This window comes from Mauremys mutica, chromosome 9, assembly GCF_020497125.1.
Source record: "Mauremys mutica isolate MM-2020 ecotype Southern chromosome 9, ASM2049712v1, whole genome shotgun sequence".
In the NCBI taxonomy this organism is placed as follows: Eukaryota; Metazoa; Chordata; order Testudines; family Geoemydidae; genus Mauremys; species Mauremys mutica.
Genome location: NC_059080.1, coordinates 73,218,400 through 73,239,658, shown reverse-complemented (window position 1 = coordinate 73,239,658; position 21,259 = coordinate 73,218,400). Strand labels below are relative to the sequence as shown.

Sequence of the window (21,259 nt, the reverse complement as noted above, 5' to 3'; positions counted from 1 at the left end):
TACGGACCCTCCATTTGAACCACTGGTGATATGCTCCCTGCTTTATCTCTCATACAAAGTGGCGTTTCTGGTGGCGATAACCTCAGCTAGGAGAGTGTCAGAACTCAGGGCCCTTACATCTGAGCCCCCTTACACAGTATTCTATAAGGACAAGGTTCAGCTCAGGCCACACCTGACCTTTCTCCCTAAAGTTGTCTCCCAGTTTCACATCAACCAGGACATCTTCCTCCCAGTGTTCTATCCTACGTCACATTCCTGGCTCAGGGAGCGAAGGCTTCACTCATTTGATGTCCGCAGAGCGCTGGCCTTCTATATAGAGAGAACTAAACTGTTCTGAAAATCTGTCCAGTTATTCGTAGCAGTGGCAGACAGGATGAAGGGTCTCTTCACCTCATCCCAATGCATTTCCTCGTGGATCATATCATGCTTTCAGGAGTGTTATGGCTTGGTGAAGGTGCCCGCTCCATCGATCACTTCACACTCCACCAGGGCTCAGGCCTCCTCAGTTGCATTCTTGGTGCAGGTCGTCATCCAGGAAATCTGCAAAGTGGTAAAGTGGTCCTCGATACATATGTTTATGATGCACTATGCAATCACAAAACAGGCTAGAGATGACGCAGCCTTTGGACGAGCCATGCTCCAATCTGTGGATGACTCTGACCCACCTCCTGAACTCTGGCTCGTGAATCACCTGGTTGGACAAGCACCCAAAGAAGAAAAAATGGTTACTCAACTTCTCGTAACTTGTTCTTCGAGATGTGTTGTTCATGTCCATTCCAATACCCACACTCCTACCCCTCTGTCGGAGCGGCTGGGAAGGAGGAACTGAAAGGGTGGAGGGTTGGCAGGGCGCTATATTGGGCGCCATGAAGGTGCGACTCCAGGGGGTGCCCAGGCTGACCCTACGGATGCTGCTAAGGGAAAAATCTTCTGCCTGGCGTGCACACAGTGTGCCCACACCTGGTTGGAATGGACATGAACACCACATCTCGAAGAACAACAGTTACAAGAAGGTGAGTAACTGTTTTTTCTCGTCCATCCTGCCTGTTGAAGGAAAAGGTAGGGGCCATCAAATAGTGGAAGTAAACGCGTGGTTGCGCAGGTGGTGTCAGAGAGAGGGCTTTGGATTCTTCGACCATGGGATGTTGTTCCAGGAAGAAGGATTGCTAGGGAGAGTTGGGATCCACCTAACGAAGAGAGGGAAGAGCATCTTTGCAGGCAGGCTAGCTAATCTAGTGAGGAGGGCTTTAAACTAGGTTCGCCAGGGGATGGAGACCTAAGCCCTGAGGTAAGTGAGGAAATGGGATACTGGGAGGAAACACAAGGAGAAGAGTGAAACAGGGGAGGCCACCTGATTCATACTGAGAAAGTAGGGCAATTGGCTAGTTATCTTAGGTCCCTGTACACGAACACAAGAAGCCCGGGAAATAAGCAGGAAGAACTGGAAGTCCTGGCACAGTCAAGGAACTATGATGTGATTGGAATAACAGAGACTTGGTGGGGTAACTCACATGACTGGGTATAAACTATTCAGGAAGGACAGGTGGTGGAGAAAAGGTGGAGGAGTTGCACTGTATGTAAGAGAGCAGTATGATTGCTCAGAGCTCCAGTATGAAATTGGAGAAAAGCCTGTTGAGAGTCTTTCAGTTAAGTTTATAGGCAAGAGCAAAAAGGGTCATGTCATGGTCAGCATCTGCTATAGACCACCAGACTAGGAGGATGAGGTAGATGAGGCTTTCTTCGGACAACTAACTGAAGTTTCCAGCTGACAGGTCCTGGTTCTCATGGGGGACTTCAATCACCCTGACATCTCTTGGGAGAGCAACACAGCAGTGCAGACAATCCAGGAAGTTTTTGGAGAGTGTTTGGGACAACTTCCTCGTGCAAGTGTGAAGGAACCAACTAGGGGTTGTGCTCCTCTTGACCTGCTGCTCACAAACGGGGAAGAATTGGTAGGGGAGGTAGAAGTGGGTGGCACCTGGCCAGCAGTGACCATGAGATGGTTGAGTTCAGGATCCTGACATAAGGAAGAAAGGAGAGCAGCAGAATACAGACCCTGGACTTCAGAAAAACAGACTTTCATTCCCTCAGGAAACTGATCGGAAAGATCTCCTGGGAGGCTAAAATGAGGGGGAAAGGAGTCCAGGAACGCTGGCTGTATTTTAAAGAAGCCTTATTGAGGGTGTAGGAACAAACTATCCCAATGTGCAGAAAGAAGAGCAAATATGGCAAGTGACCAGCTTGGCTTAACAGAGACATCTCTGGTGAGCTTAAACACAAAAAGGGAAGCTTACAAGAAGTGGAAACTTGGACAGATGACTAGGGAGGAGTATAAAAATATTGCTCAAGCATGCAAGGGTGTAATCAGGAAGGCCAAAGCACAACTGGGGTTGCAGCTAGCAAGGAATGTGAAGGGTAACAAGAAGGGTTTCTACAGGTAAGTTAACAACAAGAAAAAGGTCAGGGAAAATGTGGGATCCTTACTGAATGGGGAGGAAACCTAGTGACAGATGATGTGGGAAAAGCTAAAGCAGACAATGCTTTTTTTGCCTTGATCTTCACAGACAAGGTCAGCTCCCAGACTGTTGCACTGGGCAGCGCAGTATGGTGAGGAGGTGAGCAGCCCTCAGTGGTGAAAGGACAGATTAAGGACTATTTAGAAAAGCTGGACATGCACAAGACTATGGGGCTGAATGCAATGCATCCGAGGGTGCTGAGGGATTTGGCTGATGTAAGGTGGAATCTCCATCTTTAGAGGTGTTTAAGGCCCGGCTTGACAAAGCCCTGGCTGGAATGATTTAGTTGGGGTTGGTCCTGCTTTGAGCAGGGGGGTAGACTAGATGACCTCTTGAGGTATCTTCCAACTCTAATCTTCTATGATTCAGTAATGAACTAATACCATTGTCAAATTCTTTTTGTTCCTAACATATTTTAGAATCTCCTTACTGTCCTTGACTCTGGTGGCCATAGATTTCTTCCTGTGTCTCTTGACTTCCATTATCAATTTTTTACAGTTCCTAATTTCTGATTTATATTATATTGGGTTTGTGGGCAAAGTTTGGACAAAGCTGGTAGGATCCAGACCTGAGTTTTTGCAGCACTACTGGGATGGAGCACATCAGTGTCCAGATTTTTAAAGTGCAATAAGAGTGGCTAATCATATTTTGGGAGTTAGGGGCTAAAAACTGGCAGATTCAAGGTGCCAAATCTGAGTATTTGTCAGACTGCTGTGTGTAGCAGCATCAGCATCCACACTTGTTCTCTATTTGTAGGGTAAATTAGAGATTTGTGCCACACACAGTCTAGATCACAAGCTGCATCTGGGGCTTTCTAGCACGTGTGCCACAGTATCAGGCTCTATTAGGATCTAGATTTACTGCTGTATCAGGAGCTTCTACTCCTCTGATTAGGCATCAGAATTTGGGGATGGGAAGGAAAAACTGGCAGGATGTGAGTTTTTGCACCTGTTATGAGGCTTGGCTCGGGCACCATAAGAACTGAGTCCATGGGTGCTCCAGGGCTGGAAAAAAATGGTAGGTGCTAAGCACCCACCGGTAGTCACCCCCCCCTTCCCCTACCCCCACCCCCAGCCCGCCCTGATCAGCTGTTCAGAGGCATTCAGGAGGCGCTGGGTGGGAAGAAATGGGGCATGTGTGAGAAGAGGCGGGGCGCAGGTGCGGCCTTGGGGGAAGGGGTGGAGAGTGGCCTGCCACAACGGGGGTTCAGCACACGTGGCTCATTAGTAGTCGGCCTCTCTGCTCAGGGGTTTTAGTTAATTTATGTATTAAAGTACCAGCGGTGGCTCGGCTGAGTCTTCGTTCGGGGGGCTGGGCTGGGTCCAGCGTTTGCCATCGCTCGCCTCTATCAGTCAGCTGTAGTTGCCCCGAACTCTGCTTAATCCTGCGCCGTTCGTTCCTGCCCCTTCCTAGTCCTCCTCAACTGGCCCCTCCCCCCTCAGCCGGCCAGGCCACCCGTGGGCCCGCCCATGGCGTGGGGACGCTGCGGGATTGTGGTTCGCTCGCGCCAGGGTGAACCGAGGCGGTTCAGTCAGCACGTTCCCGCGCCGCGCCCAACCGCCGCCGCCCTGTAGGGGGATGCCGCGCTGCAAGGAAGGGCTGGCGCGCGCCGCCGCCGCCTCCTATGTGGTGGGGGTCGATGTGGGCAGCACGACGCTGCGCTGCCACGTCTACGACAAGAAGGCGGCAGTCAGAGGCTCCAGCAGCAAGAAGGTGAATGAGGGAAAGCGCCCGTGGGGGCTCAGCTCCACCCACTAGCACATGTTATGGGGACTTTGTTCCTCTTCCCCTTCCGGGCACCCTGTAACCCGCGCTCCCGCCCCCCGGCAGCTCCTCGGAGTCGGGGCTTTGCCGTCACCCCGCCCCTCCGCGGACAGACTCTGCCTCCCCGGGGAGAGGGGCTCGCCTTCCTGCGCCCCTCCCTCAGCCAGCTTCGTTCCTAGGACGCGGGAGCGCTGCCCCCGCAACCCCAGCGCCTCCTGGGGCAGCCTGCTCTGCCCCTCCCGCTGCTCGGCTACTGCGCGAGGGGGTGGGGAGGTTTGCAGGGGATTCTCGGGTATGAAGTGAACAGAGAAGGAAGCGTTTTGTAGCATGTGCTAGTGAACGATTTCAATGCGCCTTGTTCCAGTTAGTGTCTTGCGGCAGCATTTGCATGTACTTCATTCAGGATTTTTCCAACCCTATTAAAATCGCTTAGCTTGGATAGAACGTATTTTATTGTGGAGGAGCCCCAGACACTTCACAAATGTGCGCTAGCACTAGCGAAACGCAGCATGTTGTACGTGGGGAAGGGATGTTGTAGCCAAGGAACCCCTGGTAAAGCCCCTTCTTTTACTAAATGTGCTGTATGGGGTGGCCAAATCGAAACTGCAGAGCTGCATGCGGCTCGCAGAGCCCCACACTCCCTTTCCTCCCCCCCCCCCATTCTCTGCCTACCAGACTGGGGAGGAGCTGGGGCTTCTGCCCTGCAATAAGTGCTGGGGCTTCAACCCTGGAGGAAGTGTCTGATGGGTCTTGGCCACTTCAACAGGAGTGGGGCTTCTAGGGTGACCAGATGTCCCGATTTTATAGGGACAGTCCTGATTTTTGGGTCTTTTTCTTATATAGGCTCCTATTACCCCCAACCCCCTGTCCTGATTTTTCACATTTGCTGTCTGGTCACCCTAGGGGCTTCATTCCCTAGCTCCAGCACGCTCCTCCCATGGGGCTGAAGCCCCGAGACCCCTTTCCCCACAGGGCAGAAGTCCCGAGCCCTGGCAGGTGGACCCCATAGTGCAGAATCCCCCAAACTCCCCTCCCCGCAGCACCACCATCATGTCGCAGGGCAGAAGCCTTGGCAGCTCTCAAACTTCTGAAGATTATCATATGCAGTACTTTGGAGGGTCAGTGAGTTTGGCCACCCTTGTGCTATATCCATGCAGAGCAGACAGACCTTTGGTTTATAAACTCTCATCCAGTTATCTTTTGCACTTCACATAACAAACCACATGCATATGAAACACATATTAAACTACATATTACTCCATGTATCTCTTATAAAGACAGAGCTTTCTGGGATTTGACCCTCTGGTTCCAGAGTGTTGGTGTTTAAAGTCAGAGTCGGAGCAGTCTTTTTAAAATAAAACTTTTAAGCCAACTAGATGGCTACTAGGCCATCCTTGACAAAATGTAATTATAGTAATTCCTCACTTAATGTTGTAGTTACGTTCCTGAAAAATGCAACTTTAAGTGAAACGATGTTAAGCGAATCCAAATGGGGGGGGGTGTTAGGTTCCAGGGAATTTTTTTTTTTACCGTACAGTACTGTAGTTGGGAGATGCTCCCTCCTTACCCCACACAGGCACAGCCCACTGGTACTAGAGACAATGAGGCAGACAAGGAGGCTGAAGATGCTGTTGGCTAGTAGAAGCATGTTGTGCAGCAGCTGCAGCAGCTTCTCCTACTCTGCAAGCACCAGGGGCAGGGTGCTCAACCCTTGGCCCGCCCATGCCACCTCTTCCCCCAAGCCCTCACCTTTAACCCACCTCTTCTTCCCCCCCCAACCCCTTTACTCCACACGGTGCGTCCTCGCTCCTCTCCCCCCCCCCCGCCCGCAGCAATCAGTTGGTTTGTGGCGTTAAGGAAGCAGGGGAGGGTCAGGGAGCCGGCGCTCTGAGTCCTCCCTCCTGAACGCTACAAGCCAGCTGATTGCCGCGGGCAGGAGGTGGGGGGGGAGGGGAAGGTGCTGATCCGCGGGGTCTGCTGGCGGGTGGGAGGTGTTGGGGTGGGGGCATAGGAGAGCTAATGGGGCGCTGCCAGCTGTGGACAAAGGAGTCAGCCAAACAATGTTATAGTGAAGCATTGCACAACTTTAAATGGAGCATGTTCTATAAGGGACGTAAGATCGAAACGTTAAGCGAGAGGACATTAAGTGGGGAGTTACTGTATGTTCCCTCTGCTTGCTAGCAAAACTTACTTGTGTTCACTCACCTGTGCTATTTGCTTTTTTTGCTCAAACCACTCTAATCATTTAATTGCCCCTGAATTTTGTGCCACAAACAAACCCACATCTGTGAATTGGTGTAAAGCATTGGTCTCTAACTCAATCTTTTTTTTAGAGCTAGTGGGTGCTAAAATCAAATAAAAATTCAAGTGAGTGAGAACCAAGATGGTTCTCAGAATGAACTATTTTTCATGTCTGTTAACTATCAGGGCTAGAAACAAGTGCTGTGTGTTCACTGGAGGCTGATCCATGGTCCCACTGGTTATCAAAATGCTTTTGATATTTACTCCTGGGGGAACTGGACAGCTGCATGTGTGCAGAATTCATGTCCCCTGCAGTTTTCTTTGCTTCCCCACAGAAAAATGACTTTCTGACAGGGAAGAAAAGGAAAGTCACAAGCAGTCACATGTCCCTCCCAGGCAGCGTGGGCATATTGTTTTGAGTGCCTGGAGCAGCCGGCAGAGAGGTAAATCACTGGGGCGAGGCTGGGGATGCCCCAGCCAGTGGTTCACGGGCTCAGCTGCTAGTCCCAGCTGGGCTGCGGAGGATGGGACTTCAAGGAGCGGCTGGGGCTGGGTTAGACCCACCCCAGAAACCTCCCCTGGCTGCAGGAAGCTCTGCACTCCCCCCCCCCCCTTTTACCCCTATCACTCCTCGGTCACAGGGGGAGGGGTCACTGTACAGGGAGCTGGTCCCCCATCTGCCCAACCCCCATGCACCCAGACCCCCCATACCTGCCCCCCCACAGAACCCCCTGACTGAGCCACCCTGCACCTGAAACCCCACCCCACCAAACCTCACCCCCTGCACCCAGGCCCTCCTGCCAAGCCTCACCCCCCGCTTGCATCTGTATCGTCGCCCAGCTTCTTCCCCCTGCATCTGGACCCCCACCACCACCCCTGCACCCAGACCCCCACCCCACTGAGCCCCAACTAGCTGCACCTGGACCTCCACTCTACCAATCCCCCAGCACCTGGACCGCCTGGCTGTGCCCTAGCCACCTTCACCTGGACGCCCCATGCAGAGTCCCATTCCCCTTGCATTGGAACCCCCCAATGAGCCCCTGTGCATCCAGTTACCCCACTGAGCCACCCTCACCCAGATTGTCACACGCCTGGATCCCCCCACACTAAGCCCCTCTACGCTTGGTGTGACGGGTTGGATCACAGAAACCCTCTTGGGAACTGCCAACTGATGTGCCAAGACTACTTCTACCCCACTTTCCCTGCTAGCTCAGGACCCCAGCACCTTGTCTTGCTAAGCCAGACACGCCCATCTGCTCCAACAAAGACCCAGGGTCTGAATTACTTGCCCCAAAGCTGCAGACTTAACTGAGAGCAGCTAACAGAAGTGTTCTTGTCTTTAACACTCAGATGCCCAACTGCCAATGGGGTCTAAACCCAAATAAATCCGTTTTACCCTGTATAAAGCTTATACAGGGTAAGCTCATAAATGGTTCGTTCTCTATAACACTGATAGAGAGATATGCACAGCTGTTTGCCTCCCCCCCCCAGGTATTAATACATACTCGGTTAATTAATAAGTAAAAAGTGATTTTCTTAAATACAGAAAGTAGGATTTAAGTTGTTCCAAGTAGTAACAGACAGAACAAAGTGAATTACCAAGCAAAATAAAATAAAACACGCAAGTCTATATCTAATACAGTAGTACAACTGAATACAGGAAATCTCACCCTTAGGGTGTGGCTACTTGCAGCTGTACAGCGCTGGGAGTTAAACCTGTCTTCGTACAGCTGAGTAGGGAAAGCGCTGCAATCTGGCCACACTGACAGCTACCAGCGCACTGTCGTGGCCACATTTGCAGCGGCATTGGGAGCGGTGCATTATGGGCAGCTATCCCAGCGTTCAAGTGGCTGCAACGTGCTTTTCAAAAGAGGGGAGTGGGGTGGAGTGTGACAGGGAGTGTGGGGGGGAGAGAGAGTGGATTTTTGGAGCCGACACTGTCAGCAGCTGCCTTGCAAGTTCCAACCCCATTCACTGAAAGCAAATAGCCCTCTTTGTTTTTTTCCTCACAGACCAGATAAGCAGCCTCCCCGAAATGGACCCTTCCGCCCTCCCTCCCACAGGCCGTGCTGCTTCTCTCCTCAAGCCCCTTCCTTCCCCTCTCTTCAAGCAAAAGCTAGCTGTGGGCGTTCCAAAGGGAGCTCATTCACAGCAAACAGTAGCTGTTTGTTTTTTGATAAGCAGCTCCGGGAGCCCCAGTTCACAACAAAATAAACAGAGGCATCACAACAAAACAAAGAGAGTTATCTTTCTTTACTTAGGACTATGGGACGTTCCGGAGGTCAGTTACAGCGTAGTAAGATTATTCCCTGTTTACACTGGCACCCCAGCACTGCAGCAGCAGCGCTATACTCTTTATTCCTCTCATGGAGGTGGAGTACAACCAGCGCTGTAGCCAGGGAGATACAGCGCTGTATGTGCCTTGCCATTGTGGATGGGGAGTGAGTTACAGCGCTGTAAAGCCACCACCAGCGCTGTAACTCTCAAGTGTAGCCAAGGCCTTAGAGATGATTCGATAAGTTTTTTTCACAGACTGGACACCTCCCTAGTCTGGGCACAATCCTTTCCTCTAGTACAGCCGTTGTTCCAGCTCAGATGGTAGCTAGGGGATTCCTCATGATGGCTGCCTCTCCCTTTGTTCTGTTCCACCCACTTATATATATCTTTTGCATAAGGCAGGAATCCTTTGTCCCTCTGGGTTCCCACCCCTCCTCTCAATGGAAAAGCGCCAGGTTAAAAATGGATTCCAGTTCAGGTGACATGATCACATGTCACTGTAAGACTTCATGCCCACTTGCCAGCACACAGGTATACAGGAAGACTTACAGGTAAAGCAGAGTCATCTGAGGTCAATTGCCTGGTTAATGGGAGTCATTAAGATTCCAAACCACCATTAATGGCCCACACTTTGCATAATTACAGTAGGCCCTCAGAGTTGTATTTCTATTTCTAGTTTCAGATACAAGAGTGGTACATTTATACAAATAGGATGATCACACTCAGTAGATTATAAACTTTGTAATGATACCTTACAAGAGACCTTTTGCATGAAGCATATTCCAGTTATATTAGCATATTTTCATAAAATCGTATAGAGTGAAACGTCACACTTGGATCCTGCCAGGCTGAGCTTGCTTGTCCCGCACCTGGATTGGGGACCAGAGCTGGGCATGTGTGCGAGACTCTGTCCATCTCACTTGCTATCTTGGTGTGCATAGTATGGAGGGGCAGGACCTGCGGTGTTTCTGGGGCAGGCCTGGCCCTTGCAGTGCGTCAGGGTCAGGTGCAGCCTCACCACCGAGTCTGTGTCCCAGGGCAGGGGGAGAGCTACGCTACATGACCATCTCCCACCTCCATTCAGTCAGTGGCCTCTGCTCCCCACTGCCGTGCTGGTGCCTCCACATTTAAAATATGCAGAATTTTTAATTTTTTGGCGTAGAATTCGTTCAGCAGTAATTGGTTGAAGATTGAGTATAGCAAATCCTGGACTGCAAACTAGTGTAATTTTCATCTTTGATATACTCTCTGGATAATTGTCACATCAAAATGTGAGCAGCCAGAAAATGGCTGTAGCCATGTTAGTTCTGGAGCAAGACTGGACAAGGGTATCCTACTATATTATGCCAGAGAATATACTGAAATACATTAATTTTGATGATGAAAAGGTCCTTTCTTGGGAAGATGGAAGAGAGGAGTATGCACTTGTTGTATAGAGATTATTAGGGGTTAGGAGCACTGGTTGTTGTCTCAACTCTGAAGATTATTTTTTTAGGTCATCTTGGGCAAGTTATCTAGTATCTTTCTCCCTCAGTTTAACTCTCTACATTACAGGTATAATAATGCCTACATCACAGTTGTGTTGTGAAGCTTAATGTTGGCAAAGTGCTTTGAATCCTTTAATGAAAGGTGCTACATAACTGCAAAGTAGCATAATTAAATTATACTCTGAATTAGTGGCTACTGTTTAATATTTTCTTCACAGTAGAGTTTGAGTGCAGATATGTCATGATGATGAAGGTGACTGGGGTGCAGTATAAGTATTTAAATAGAATATTATATTGGTCACAGGAGTGGCTCAAAGATCAGTATTAGACATAAAAACTGCCTATTGTTTCCTTTGAACATTCCTATACTTTGGATGCAAGAATCTTGTAGCCTTTTATATTTTTAATTTAGTCTACCAATAATATACTGATAGAATTAGTAGTAAGGTGAACTTCAAATGTGTTACGTTCCAAAGAAACAGAAGAGATAATTGTGTCTGTCCTTGATTTGGAAAATGTATATCACGTTAGCTTTTTTGTTAGACTGGTTAGTATTAAAATTTTGTATAGACATTGGATTTGCTATTTAATGTTCAGTTTAATTCTTGATAGAGTTTTTTTTGTAGTTTTCTTTAATTCAAAATTGGCTAATACCCACTAAAAATAACTTTTGTTAGTCCTTAGAGAGAACTCTGCAGTACAACTCAAGTGCTGAGCTGGTAGCTATATTTAATGCAGTTAAAACATCTGTGACCCCTCATACATGAAGTAACAGTTGGGTGGTAATTCAGTTAAACAGTTAGCATAAAAGCACTTTCATGTGTTTTGCAGTTGAAAATGGTGTGCTAAAGTTTGTTTTTAATTTTCCATGGTTATAATTCAGCAGCACTCTAGTGGGTTGTCAGTTCCTGTTTTAAGGCCACATCTATGCTACAAAAAGTGTGTGTGTGTGTGTGTTTGTTTTAAAGCTGGTTTAAGCAAACAGTGCAGATGGGGGCGCCAGTCATTATAGGTTGGTCACAACTATCTTCAAATGTTTTTTAAAAAAATGTTTGTGACTACTCTTGATGGTGCTGAATGAAGCAATTTTTGAAAATGTCTGTTTTAGTGCAGACTGGGACTGACTCACAAATAAGTTTGGTGATTTTTTATTTATTTATTTATTTATTTTTGGTCTTCATACTCAGTTGTGTACATGACAGAAATGCCACAGAGGTTAGTAAAATGGGTTGTTTTTGCTTTCTAAACCCAGTACAAGATCAACACACATTGATTTATTGATGTATTAATTTAGGATTGAGATACATCAGCGAAGGTGTGTAGGCTGGTTTGGAACAGCACTCAACTCAACATGCAATACTGAGTTCAACACAGCGTTGTAAGTTTCTCATTTTGGAGAACATTACAGCAGAAAGTACAGTATGGACATTTCTCGGGGCTTGTCTACAGTGGCACTTTACAGCGCTACACCTTTCTCGCTCAGGAGTTTGAAAAAACACCCCCCTGAGCGCTGCAAGTTTCTGCTATGTAACGTGCCAGTGTAGGCTGTGCACCAGCACTGGGAGCCATGTCCCTCGTGGAGGTGATTCTCACTTGGTGTGTGGAGACTGTGGGAACCACTTTAGAATATGGCAGGTACTATGCTTCCGAATTCAGTGATTGGAATCTGTATGTAGAAAGCTCTGGGCAGTCTTTCTTTTAAGCTATACAGACCTTCAGAAAAGGTTCACAATTCAAAACTGACATAAGACTCAAAGTTTGTTACTTTCATCATGTTCTAAGTGAAGGTTTTGGTTTGTCATTTTTATTTATTTCATGTGGCATGTTTTTTTTTCTCTCTTTAGTTTACTAAAAACAAACAAACCAGCCCCACAACCTTTCTTGTTCTTAGGCCATGAACAGGGTAGATAAAAATCAGTGATTTAAAGACTTTTTTTTAAAAATTGGAATTTTTTAAATTTTAAATCAAATTTTTTGATAAAAATACATTTTCCTTTTAAAAAATAAACCTGTTTATATTTGAATTTTAAATTGACAATCTGTTAAGGCCTAAATTTAGTATAATCTCTAGAATCATTTAAATTGAATTAAAAAAAAAGTTTGCTACTGAAGTGTTAAAGAAATGCAAACTACTGAACTGGTAGAAGTCACTGGCTAAGTACTAGGAACTGGAGTTTGCTGAAGTGCTAAACAAGTTTTTGACAGCAGTAGCTTCTGCAGATACAGAAACCGTTTTAAAATGTTATTTTTGTGCATTTTAAATGAATTCCAATTTCTATCCAAATGAAGCTTGACACAAATCACATTGAAAAAATTAATCATCACTGGGTAAAGTAGGGGTTGCATACTTTGTAGTCTTATGCCAACCTCATTGCATACACCAAGGGCTTCTTGCATTCCTCCGTTTCACTCCACAAGTTCTGGGTGCCAATTTTTTATCTCCCTTGAATTCAGGGACTTGTGCATCTCCTCTCATCCCGTACCATTGCAGAGGTCCTGTTTGCCTCCACTTCTCCCATGCCAGCGGCTGTGTGCCCATATGTCCCGCATTCCCCTTTGCCCCTATGCCCCCCATTTCCCCCTTCTTCCTCATTTCAGGATCCTACATTCTTGCCCTACCAGGGGATCTGTGTGTGCCCGCTTCCCCCATGCCCCTCTCACCCCCCACAAGCAGGGGCTCTCTGTGGCCCCCATTCCAAGCTTCCCCATGCTTCCTCCCTCCATGGCTCAGTGTGCCCCTTTTCCCCCATCATTATTATTTCTCTTCTTTCTATCTGGGAGATAAGTCATTCAGGCAGGAGTGGCCCTAGCAACTTTGCTGACCAGGGCAGAAATTGTCTTCAGTGACCCTGCAGTTGTCAAGGGGGTGAGAAATAAAATGGTCCAGCGCCTCCTGGAAGTTGGTACACAGGGCAGTTGCCCTGCTCGCCACTCCCTTGGAACCAGCCTGCATTCAGACTGTCAACTTGTTAAACTCTGTTGGGAGGATGATCTGAGATGGTAGGGGTATTGTTATGCTGGAAGGCATTAATTGGTGTCAACCCAGCTCTTTGATATATAGAGGATTACAAAGGTGGTTGAAGCTGTTAGATGGGAGGATCCACACATCCACCATTCTAGTTTTCTGATTTTCCCCAAAATCAACAGGAGATCAACATGTCATCTCCTGCCCATGGAGACCTGGATCATTCCCAGAAATGTATTTCATTGGATGTGGTGTTCAGAAGTCATCATGTTACAGCAAACAGAAATGCCATCAAGTTGAGTAGAAGGCCTTGCAAATTTGGTCATTCACCAATTTCTAAGCAAAAAAAATTTTTTTTTTTAAATTTAGAATCTGAATAGATGTATGTTAAACTATATTGTTGTTTAAATAAATGTGTACTGATATACTGTATCCTCCTGGTTAGCAAAAAGAAGTATCAACGTATACCAACAAATGAGAATAAACCTTTCTTTAGGAAAATAACTAATAAGTAAAACTATCAAACAAGATTAAAATAATTGATTTTAATTATGGTTTCCTTCCTGTTGGCTTAAATCAGTCTAAAATATGGAATATTGTTATTTGCAGGGGAAAAATAGAAGATCCAAGATAACGAAATCTAAAAGAATATTCAAAGCATGTGTTATCTACTTTTCCTAATTTTACATGGGAGTTGTAAAGTAACAACATAATTATAATAAAATAAATGAGCAGATGTTTAGAAATAAAAAATCCCTTTTAATATGTGTGGCTTTAAAAAAATTGTTAAACTTGCAACAAATGTAAATGTTTGATTTAAGACTGTACTTAAAGACTACAATTAAAGTCCTTTCTATACCTTCTTCCTCAGCTTTCTGAGCAGAATTTCCTTCCTGCTGGAGTGCAACAAAAACTAATTATTTCTGCTTTGAAAACATTAACACAGTCGGGATAGGATTTTCTCCTGCCTAGCAAGAAACCTAAATGAGCCTACTTGTTCCACTTCAGTGAGCAGGAAGGCCAGTTAAAGCTTTGGGGATGAACCTTTCTGTATTATGGGCTTATTAAAGGGAACATTTTAAATGTAAAGTGCTGAGATTCATCTATAATATTCTTCCAGTGTGTCAGTGGAGTTACAGTAGGGTTGTATACTGGTCCCTATTGTGTATACTGCAGGAGCCTTGACACTCATAGTATTGTTACTGTTCATAGTAATATGTACTTCTTGTAAACAGGTAGAAACACTTTATCCTCATCTTGGCTGGGTTGAACTAGATCCTGAAGTTCTGTGGACTCAGTTCATGGATGTAATAAAAGAGGCAGTACAAGGTAATCATTCATGAAACCAAAGAATAGTAGCTAATGTTAACTAAAACCATTTAATCTATTAGTTATTTTTGTACTTATGCAACATGTCATCTCCTGAAAACATATTAATATTGCTGAATAGGAAACTACAAAATACCTTAAGAACTGTCTAACAACCTAATCTTGTAAACCCTTATGCATCTAAATAACAATACATGAAAATTTTCACATGAGCATGTGTTTACAGGATTGGGCCCTTATTTAGTTATTTTAATGAAGCTTTCAGTAATAACTTACCAGAGAGCAACAAAAATCTCAAATTAGTACTAATTTTGCTTCACTCTGTATAGTCCTCCAGTTTAAATGGGATTTCTTAACATATCCTTTGGGTGAAATTCAGCCTTTGGAATCTTGTATGCAAGTCCCTTTGAAATCAACCAAAGCTCCGTTCAGGGTATGTGAAGACCAAATTTAGTCCTTAAACATTTGTATAATTTCTGGAACACTAATTTTGAACTTAAAATAAAAAAGGTTATTATACAAAATTAGTAAGTCACTCAGCAAATATGAAATTCTACAATTTAACTTTTTTTAAATGTAAAGGGACATTGTCAACTTAAAAATCATATATAGTAAACAGACACTTCTTACATTACTAATACGATATTAAAATCCAGTTTGCATGTTGCTAGTCATGCTTTTTGTTCACTTTCTGTATTTTGATTTTTTTTCTCAGCATAAATAATGAAAATCAGTGAAGTCAGCTGCATGTTCAGGTTATTAAAGTTGCAGTGTTTGGGTTTAAACTCTGAGGAAAAGTTTGTTTAAAACAGCTGTTTTCACTGGAATTTAGAAAAGATAATTGTGGAGATATTTCTATTTCTAGAAGATTTTATAAAAGCATTCATTTACAAAATTTAAAATTTAGACCACATTTAGTATGTTTGCTTTTAATTCTAGAAATATTCATTTAAAGAGTTCTGCCTTCTTGAGTTTGAATGATTATATGAAGTCCCTTTCAGTAGCTCAGAGATCACAAATTATTTTTTCTTAGATTTGTGAGCTCTATGGGGCAGGGATACTTTGTCTGTATGAGTGCTTCTACAAACTAATAATATCAATAAGACCTACATTGCCAGGGTGAAGCCTCTCCATTGTCCATGCAACACAAAAGTGATTTTGTTTATCTATAGGACTTTCTTGCCTTTCATCTAGCCTATGTTATGTTCCGAAAGGTATCTAGAACATCCCTATTGAAAGTCTCATTACTTCTGCCATGGGGGCACAGTAGTTGTCTCTCCCTCTTGATGCTTCCTGAATAGGTCTACAGAGATTGGCCCTTTCATTGCCTATATTTTTATTAGGCAATGTGCAGACGTTGCTTTTGTAAAATCCAGGATTATGTGTGCAACTATTTTGGAACAAATTGGTCTAGCTCTGCTGATCCGTGCTGTGTACTTGGTTATTTCAGCAGCTATGTCACTTGTTTAGCTGTCCAACGGGTAAAAATCAGTATTTATTACATTTGTTGAATAATTTCCTAACTTTCCATAAGGTGTATATTTATGTCATGTTATAATATTAGCATAAAAGTGATTTCTCAACTTTTAAAATATATTTTTACTTTTAGCTGCAGGACTACAAATGAATCAAATTGCTGGTCTTGGCATCTCAACACAGAGAGGAACTTTCATTACATGGAACAAGTATGTACAGTGTGTGCAGGTTAAAATTAATGCATGTTGCAAAAGTGTATTGATTTGCCCTATAAATTTAAGCACTTTAGTTTTTTTTTATTTGTTCTGTAAAGAGCTTACAACCCAATTTTACATGAGCATGGAGAGTGAAGATAACCTATAGTAGAAAGGCAGGCGAGGGAAGAACAAAAGTTACAGCAATAAAATCACTCAATTACTCAGTTTAGGTATACAGCTTGATGTTTCAGATGTTTGTGTAGTACATATACTCTGATTCACTTTCTGTAGGCAGTGCTCCTGACTGTTACCCAGTTCTTCCAGAGAGTTAGAGAACAGTGTATGGTATGTCATGAAGAGCCAAGTGAATAAGGTGTCACCTTTTTTAATTGTAGAAAACAGAACAGGCAAAATCACACTTCAGAAATTGTTTGGTGATGGGGTAACCCCTTAACAAAAACAAAACAAAAAAACCTATTACTGCACAATCCAGGCATAGATATCGCTATTGGAGATGTTAGGGGTAAAAGTTGAGACACTGAGTCACAAGTGCATCCAATTTATATATCATTTCAGACAGAATTATTGTCACTTTATAAAAAAAAGAACGAGGAGTACTTTTGGCACCTTAGAGACTAACAAATTTAAGTATAAGCTTTCAGAGGCATGCATCTGATGAAGTGGGCTTTAGCCCACGAAAGCTTGTGCTCAAACAAATTTGCTTGTCTCTAAGGTGCCACAAGTACTCCTCGTTCTTTTTGCTGATACAGACTCTGAAACCTGTCACTTTATAGTGTCTGGACATACATGTATGCCAGACAAATAACAACAGATGAGACAGAATTGGTAAATGGGCCCAAATGAGCACATTTTGGGGCCCTGGAAGTTCTTCCACGGTAGTCCTTGCCTTCTCTGATCTTAGTCTGGTCCTTCAGTCTCATTCTTCAGTTTCTACTCCAGTGTTTCTCCAGTTTGGGACCATGTTCTTTTATACAGTTCTGCATTACAGATGACTTAAAAGCCAGTTGGATAAAGATTAAGATATCAACCTTTTGGATTTTAGGTAACCTGTACATTACTGTTACTAGCTTTGCCCGTTATTTTGGGGTATGCTCATTTATTAGGGTTACTCTTCTGGGATAAGGGGTGTTTTGTACTTCTATCAATGTATTGCTTGTGTCACTTGTGTTCTCATACAGAGCTCTACTTCTTCCTGCTGCAAGTTCCCTCCCAATGGAGCTATCCTGCAGGACCTAGATTCCCCAGGGCTGGGTTCTCCAGCCTCAGAATCAGATGCACACACTCACACACACGCTAACAGTGTGTGTCTGAGAGGACTGGGTTAATCAGCACTCTTAAGCTGACCCCCTATATGTCCCTGGACTCAGTAGGCTGGGTTGAGCAGCACTTCCAAGCTGCCACCCTCATATGTCCCAGGTTCAGCATGTCTCTATCCCCACAATTGTTATAGTAGTAACCCACTTGATGAGCAAACCCCACAGGATTTTTGGGTACTGAAGGGATCTTTTAGCTTAGGTACAAGGAGCGTTGCTGCAGAGCGAATGAGGAAACCAAAAAAAACCCATGAAAGTGGGCAGGGGTGGAGGAGAGAGGCAACCAGCTTAATCATGGAAGTTATTTATTGCCATGGAATAAACATAGGGAAGCCAAACAGTTATAATTATAGACTATCAGGGTTGGAAGGGGACCTCAGGAGGTCATCTAGAAACAACAGTGGTTCAAGAAAGAACACTAGATTTGTTTATGTGTAAACAAGGAAGTATACCAATGTTGTTTTGTTCAGCTAGACCATGGGAGTTGATCATTCCTGATCTTGGGTGGTGTTCCTTGGAGGGAGCTCACAATGCAGTTAGGGAGCTTCACTATTTTGGATACCAATAAAGGATTTATTACTAGAATTGGTCTGATAACTACTGAGCTGGGTGTGTGCAGGTGTGGGTTCATTAACATCTGGAGCAGAGATCCCCCATCATTCAGTGCTTCCCGCACAGTTCTTACACACACGCATGCTTTACCAACATAGATTAAAACAGACTCCTTTTCCTGGATAACATCGAAGGAACAGTGAGACTTATTCCCAGGTTGTGGGAAGAAGCCTTCATCATGTTCCTCCAATGCTTGGTCTTCACAGATATAGCACAAACCTTCTTTTCTCCTACACCCCTTTACATTTACTGTGTTGCACACATTATCTTTCTGCCAGGCCCAAGTGTTAGGATCTCTGGAGTACGTTACTGAGTTATCATTAATCTGTAGTCCCAGTGGGACTAATTTCTTTGCCTGCCACAGTTATCAGGAATAACTGCAAGCTTTGCTGATGGTGATTGTACGAAGCATTAACTAGTCTCCACCAGGGCCAGAGGACTAATTCTTCCTCCGTTACATGGGGCTGAATCAAGCTGATTGCCTCCAGGGGAATTTGCCCTGCTATGGCTTGCCAAATCATTCCCATGATTATGTTCTGGGTTAGAGCCTGAGCTTGCTCACACACTGAGGTCAATGAGACATTATTCTGGAGGGACTGTACACCAGACATTAACTTTTCATCTTTTCCTCTGAGTCTTTTTCACCCAAGAAATACCTTACTTATTAACTGCTGTTCTTCACTTAACTGTTTCAAAGATACTGTTAATGGGGTTCCCATCTTTCCTATATTTTTGGTGGCATATGATAGTTTATTAGCCAGAACTTCTATGTTTGTGACATCAACTAAAGAGATTCCTGTTCCTACAGGTGCAATCCAATCACTTAATTCTCTTTTTACTCTATTTACATGGTGAGCCCCATGCCACATTCTTACCCATTCATCCCAACCCTTATGGCTAGTTCCAATCAAAGGAGCGCATACAGGTGTTATGTGAGAGATATTCATGCCTTTTAACTGGATTTGAACTTCCTTCAGAGAAGTCTGAGGTTGAAGAATGGACCAACAATGTTCTTGTTGGTCCAATTTTAACATATGGGGTCCTGAAATTGGGGCTCTTAAATGTGGAGGGGAATGAGGTTTGTAATCAGAGGGTCAAAATTTAAAGCTGTTTTTTGTTGTTGGTCCAATTCCATTCTGTACAGTTCGGGCTCATGGAATCCCTCCGAAATGGCAATGTGCCCACAGAATTTAAACCAAATTGTTGGCATGAGCTTGTCACAATGTGTGCCCTTTAATGGAACTACGCAGTCTGGAGGACCATGCTGAATCAAGTCACGTCCAGCTAAAGTCCAGGTCAGCAGTTCCCAGTTTACAAGGAACCGTGTGATATTCTTGCCTGCTGGCGTGATCAGAGACAGCTACAGTTCATCTCCGGGTAACGGAGGTGTCTGGGTTCCGACAACAATGATGACACGTAAGGGATTGGTTGCTCCCAAACAGCAAAGGAAACCAGGACTATCCTGCACCTTCCACCACCCGGGAGGCTATCATTGGTTGGGTTTGATGGTGTACATCCCTTTCGAGACCACAACGGCTTACAGAAGAATGGAACAGAGTCTGGTGTGGTCTCAGTTTCATAACAAAACTTGAGTGACTCTCCGGTGGTACTCTTTGTGCAATTGGCAACGCTTTCCCGGGGGCAACCCAAGGAGTTGCCGGCAGCGTAGAACTGGTAGCGATGCTGCAGGGACAGGGGTTGCTTCCATTGCCATAGAATCCATGCATGTGGCACAGCAATTTTACTTCCTGGGCTCCAGCTGGCAAGCACCTCCAGAGTTTCAGAGGGATCACAGGTTCAGCATAAAGCCTGGACAGCATCAGACTCCAGACACTTATGAACAGCAAAGTGCTGGTGCAATGGTGGGATGTCATGGCTCATGTTCGGGACCTGTGAGGGGGCAGAGAAGAGAGAACAAACTCCCACACTCCCCCCGTATATACTGGGAGAGTCTGGGACCAGTATTGCAGGGTGAACATGAAGCAGTGACCTACATGAGGGTGGCCGTAATAAGTCGAGGGCTTCTCTGGCCTTTCCCTACCTCAACATCGGGGTAGGCACTGACAAGCTCACCCAACGCGTATTTTCCAATGGCTCCAAGCCATTCCTCCTTGGTAGCCAACAAGGGTGGCTGGCAGGATGGAGAAGACAGTTATGCTATTCCTTATGGGTTAAGTGGTTTACCCTTCCACTCTTCGAGCTGTGAGGAATGAAACCATTTCCACCAGGGTTTCCCATTTTTTCCATTCAGGATTTCTACCTGATAAACACTGGGGCTGGTTCGATTCACAATAAAGCGGGGGCCATCCCGCTGAAAAATTTCTGTACGTTACTGGCCTAATTGTTACCTGCACAAAATTCTCTGTTACTTACACACTCTAGGGGCACTCACCTTTATCCAGTTCCTAGGACTCAAGGCATAACCCTCTTAATTTAGGCACCTCCACCCTTTCCCAGTTCATAGGGCTCCAGGTGAAAGGCACCTAACTTTACTCTTCCATGGGCTCTGGGATCTACTCCTCCATGGGCTCCGAGCAAACACCCTTTCCCTGAGGACTCAGGGTGTAATCTTTTGCAGGTTTACGGGATGTCCCACCAGCGAAAGGGCCCCACACAGCAATACCCCACTCAATCTCCACCTATTAACAATTACCAAAACAGAATGCACACACCGTACACACAGTGCTCACCACTCCCAACAAGACAGACGAACTCTTTCTGATGGCCAGCCAGGATCAGGTCTATCTGGAGGACTCCAGCCTCCACATGGTGCCACCGGCAGAGTGCCAAGGTCTGGCAGCTCCAATCCTGGGGCTGTTTCCTGGAGTTGGTTCCCTTAGAGCACCTCCTTTCCCAGGGACATTTCCCCTTCTTCATTACCCATCTCTCTAACCTGCTGGTTTTCTCCTGTCTCAAGCGAGTAGCCAAGGTTTTTTTCCCCAGCCATCTCTACTTCCCTTATCTCACTAAAGATCCCTACCAAAAATCCCTTTCACGCAGTCACAGTATTTCTCTAAAATTTTTACAATTAATGAGCTTCACTATTTTGGATACCACTAAA

General features: G+C 45.1%; 1 protein-coding gene across 2 annotated transcripts in view; it reads left to right on the top strand.

The window, feature by feature from the left end:
* The first annotated feature begins 4,043 nt into the window (after positions 1-4,043).
* GK5 (glycerol kinase 5) overlaps positions 4,044-21,259 on the top strand; it is an 85,832-nt gene continuing 68,616 nt past the window's right edge. The window contains exons 1-3 of one of the 2 annotated variants that reach the window (XM_045030531.1): positions 4,044-4,229; positions 14,486-14,579; positions 16,189-16,264. In XM_045030531.1, coding sequence (XP_044886466.1) covers positions 4,095-4,229; positions 14,486-14,579; positions 16,189-16,264 — 305 coding nt within the window. In that variant the 5' untranslated portion in view covers positions 4,044-4,094. The remainder of the gene's footprint in view (positions 4,230-14,485; positions 14,580-16,188; positions 16,265-21,259) is intronic. The other variant, XM_045030532.1, reaches the window with a different exon arrangement.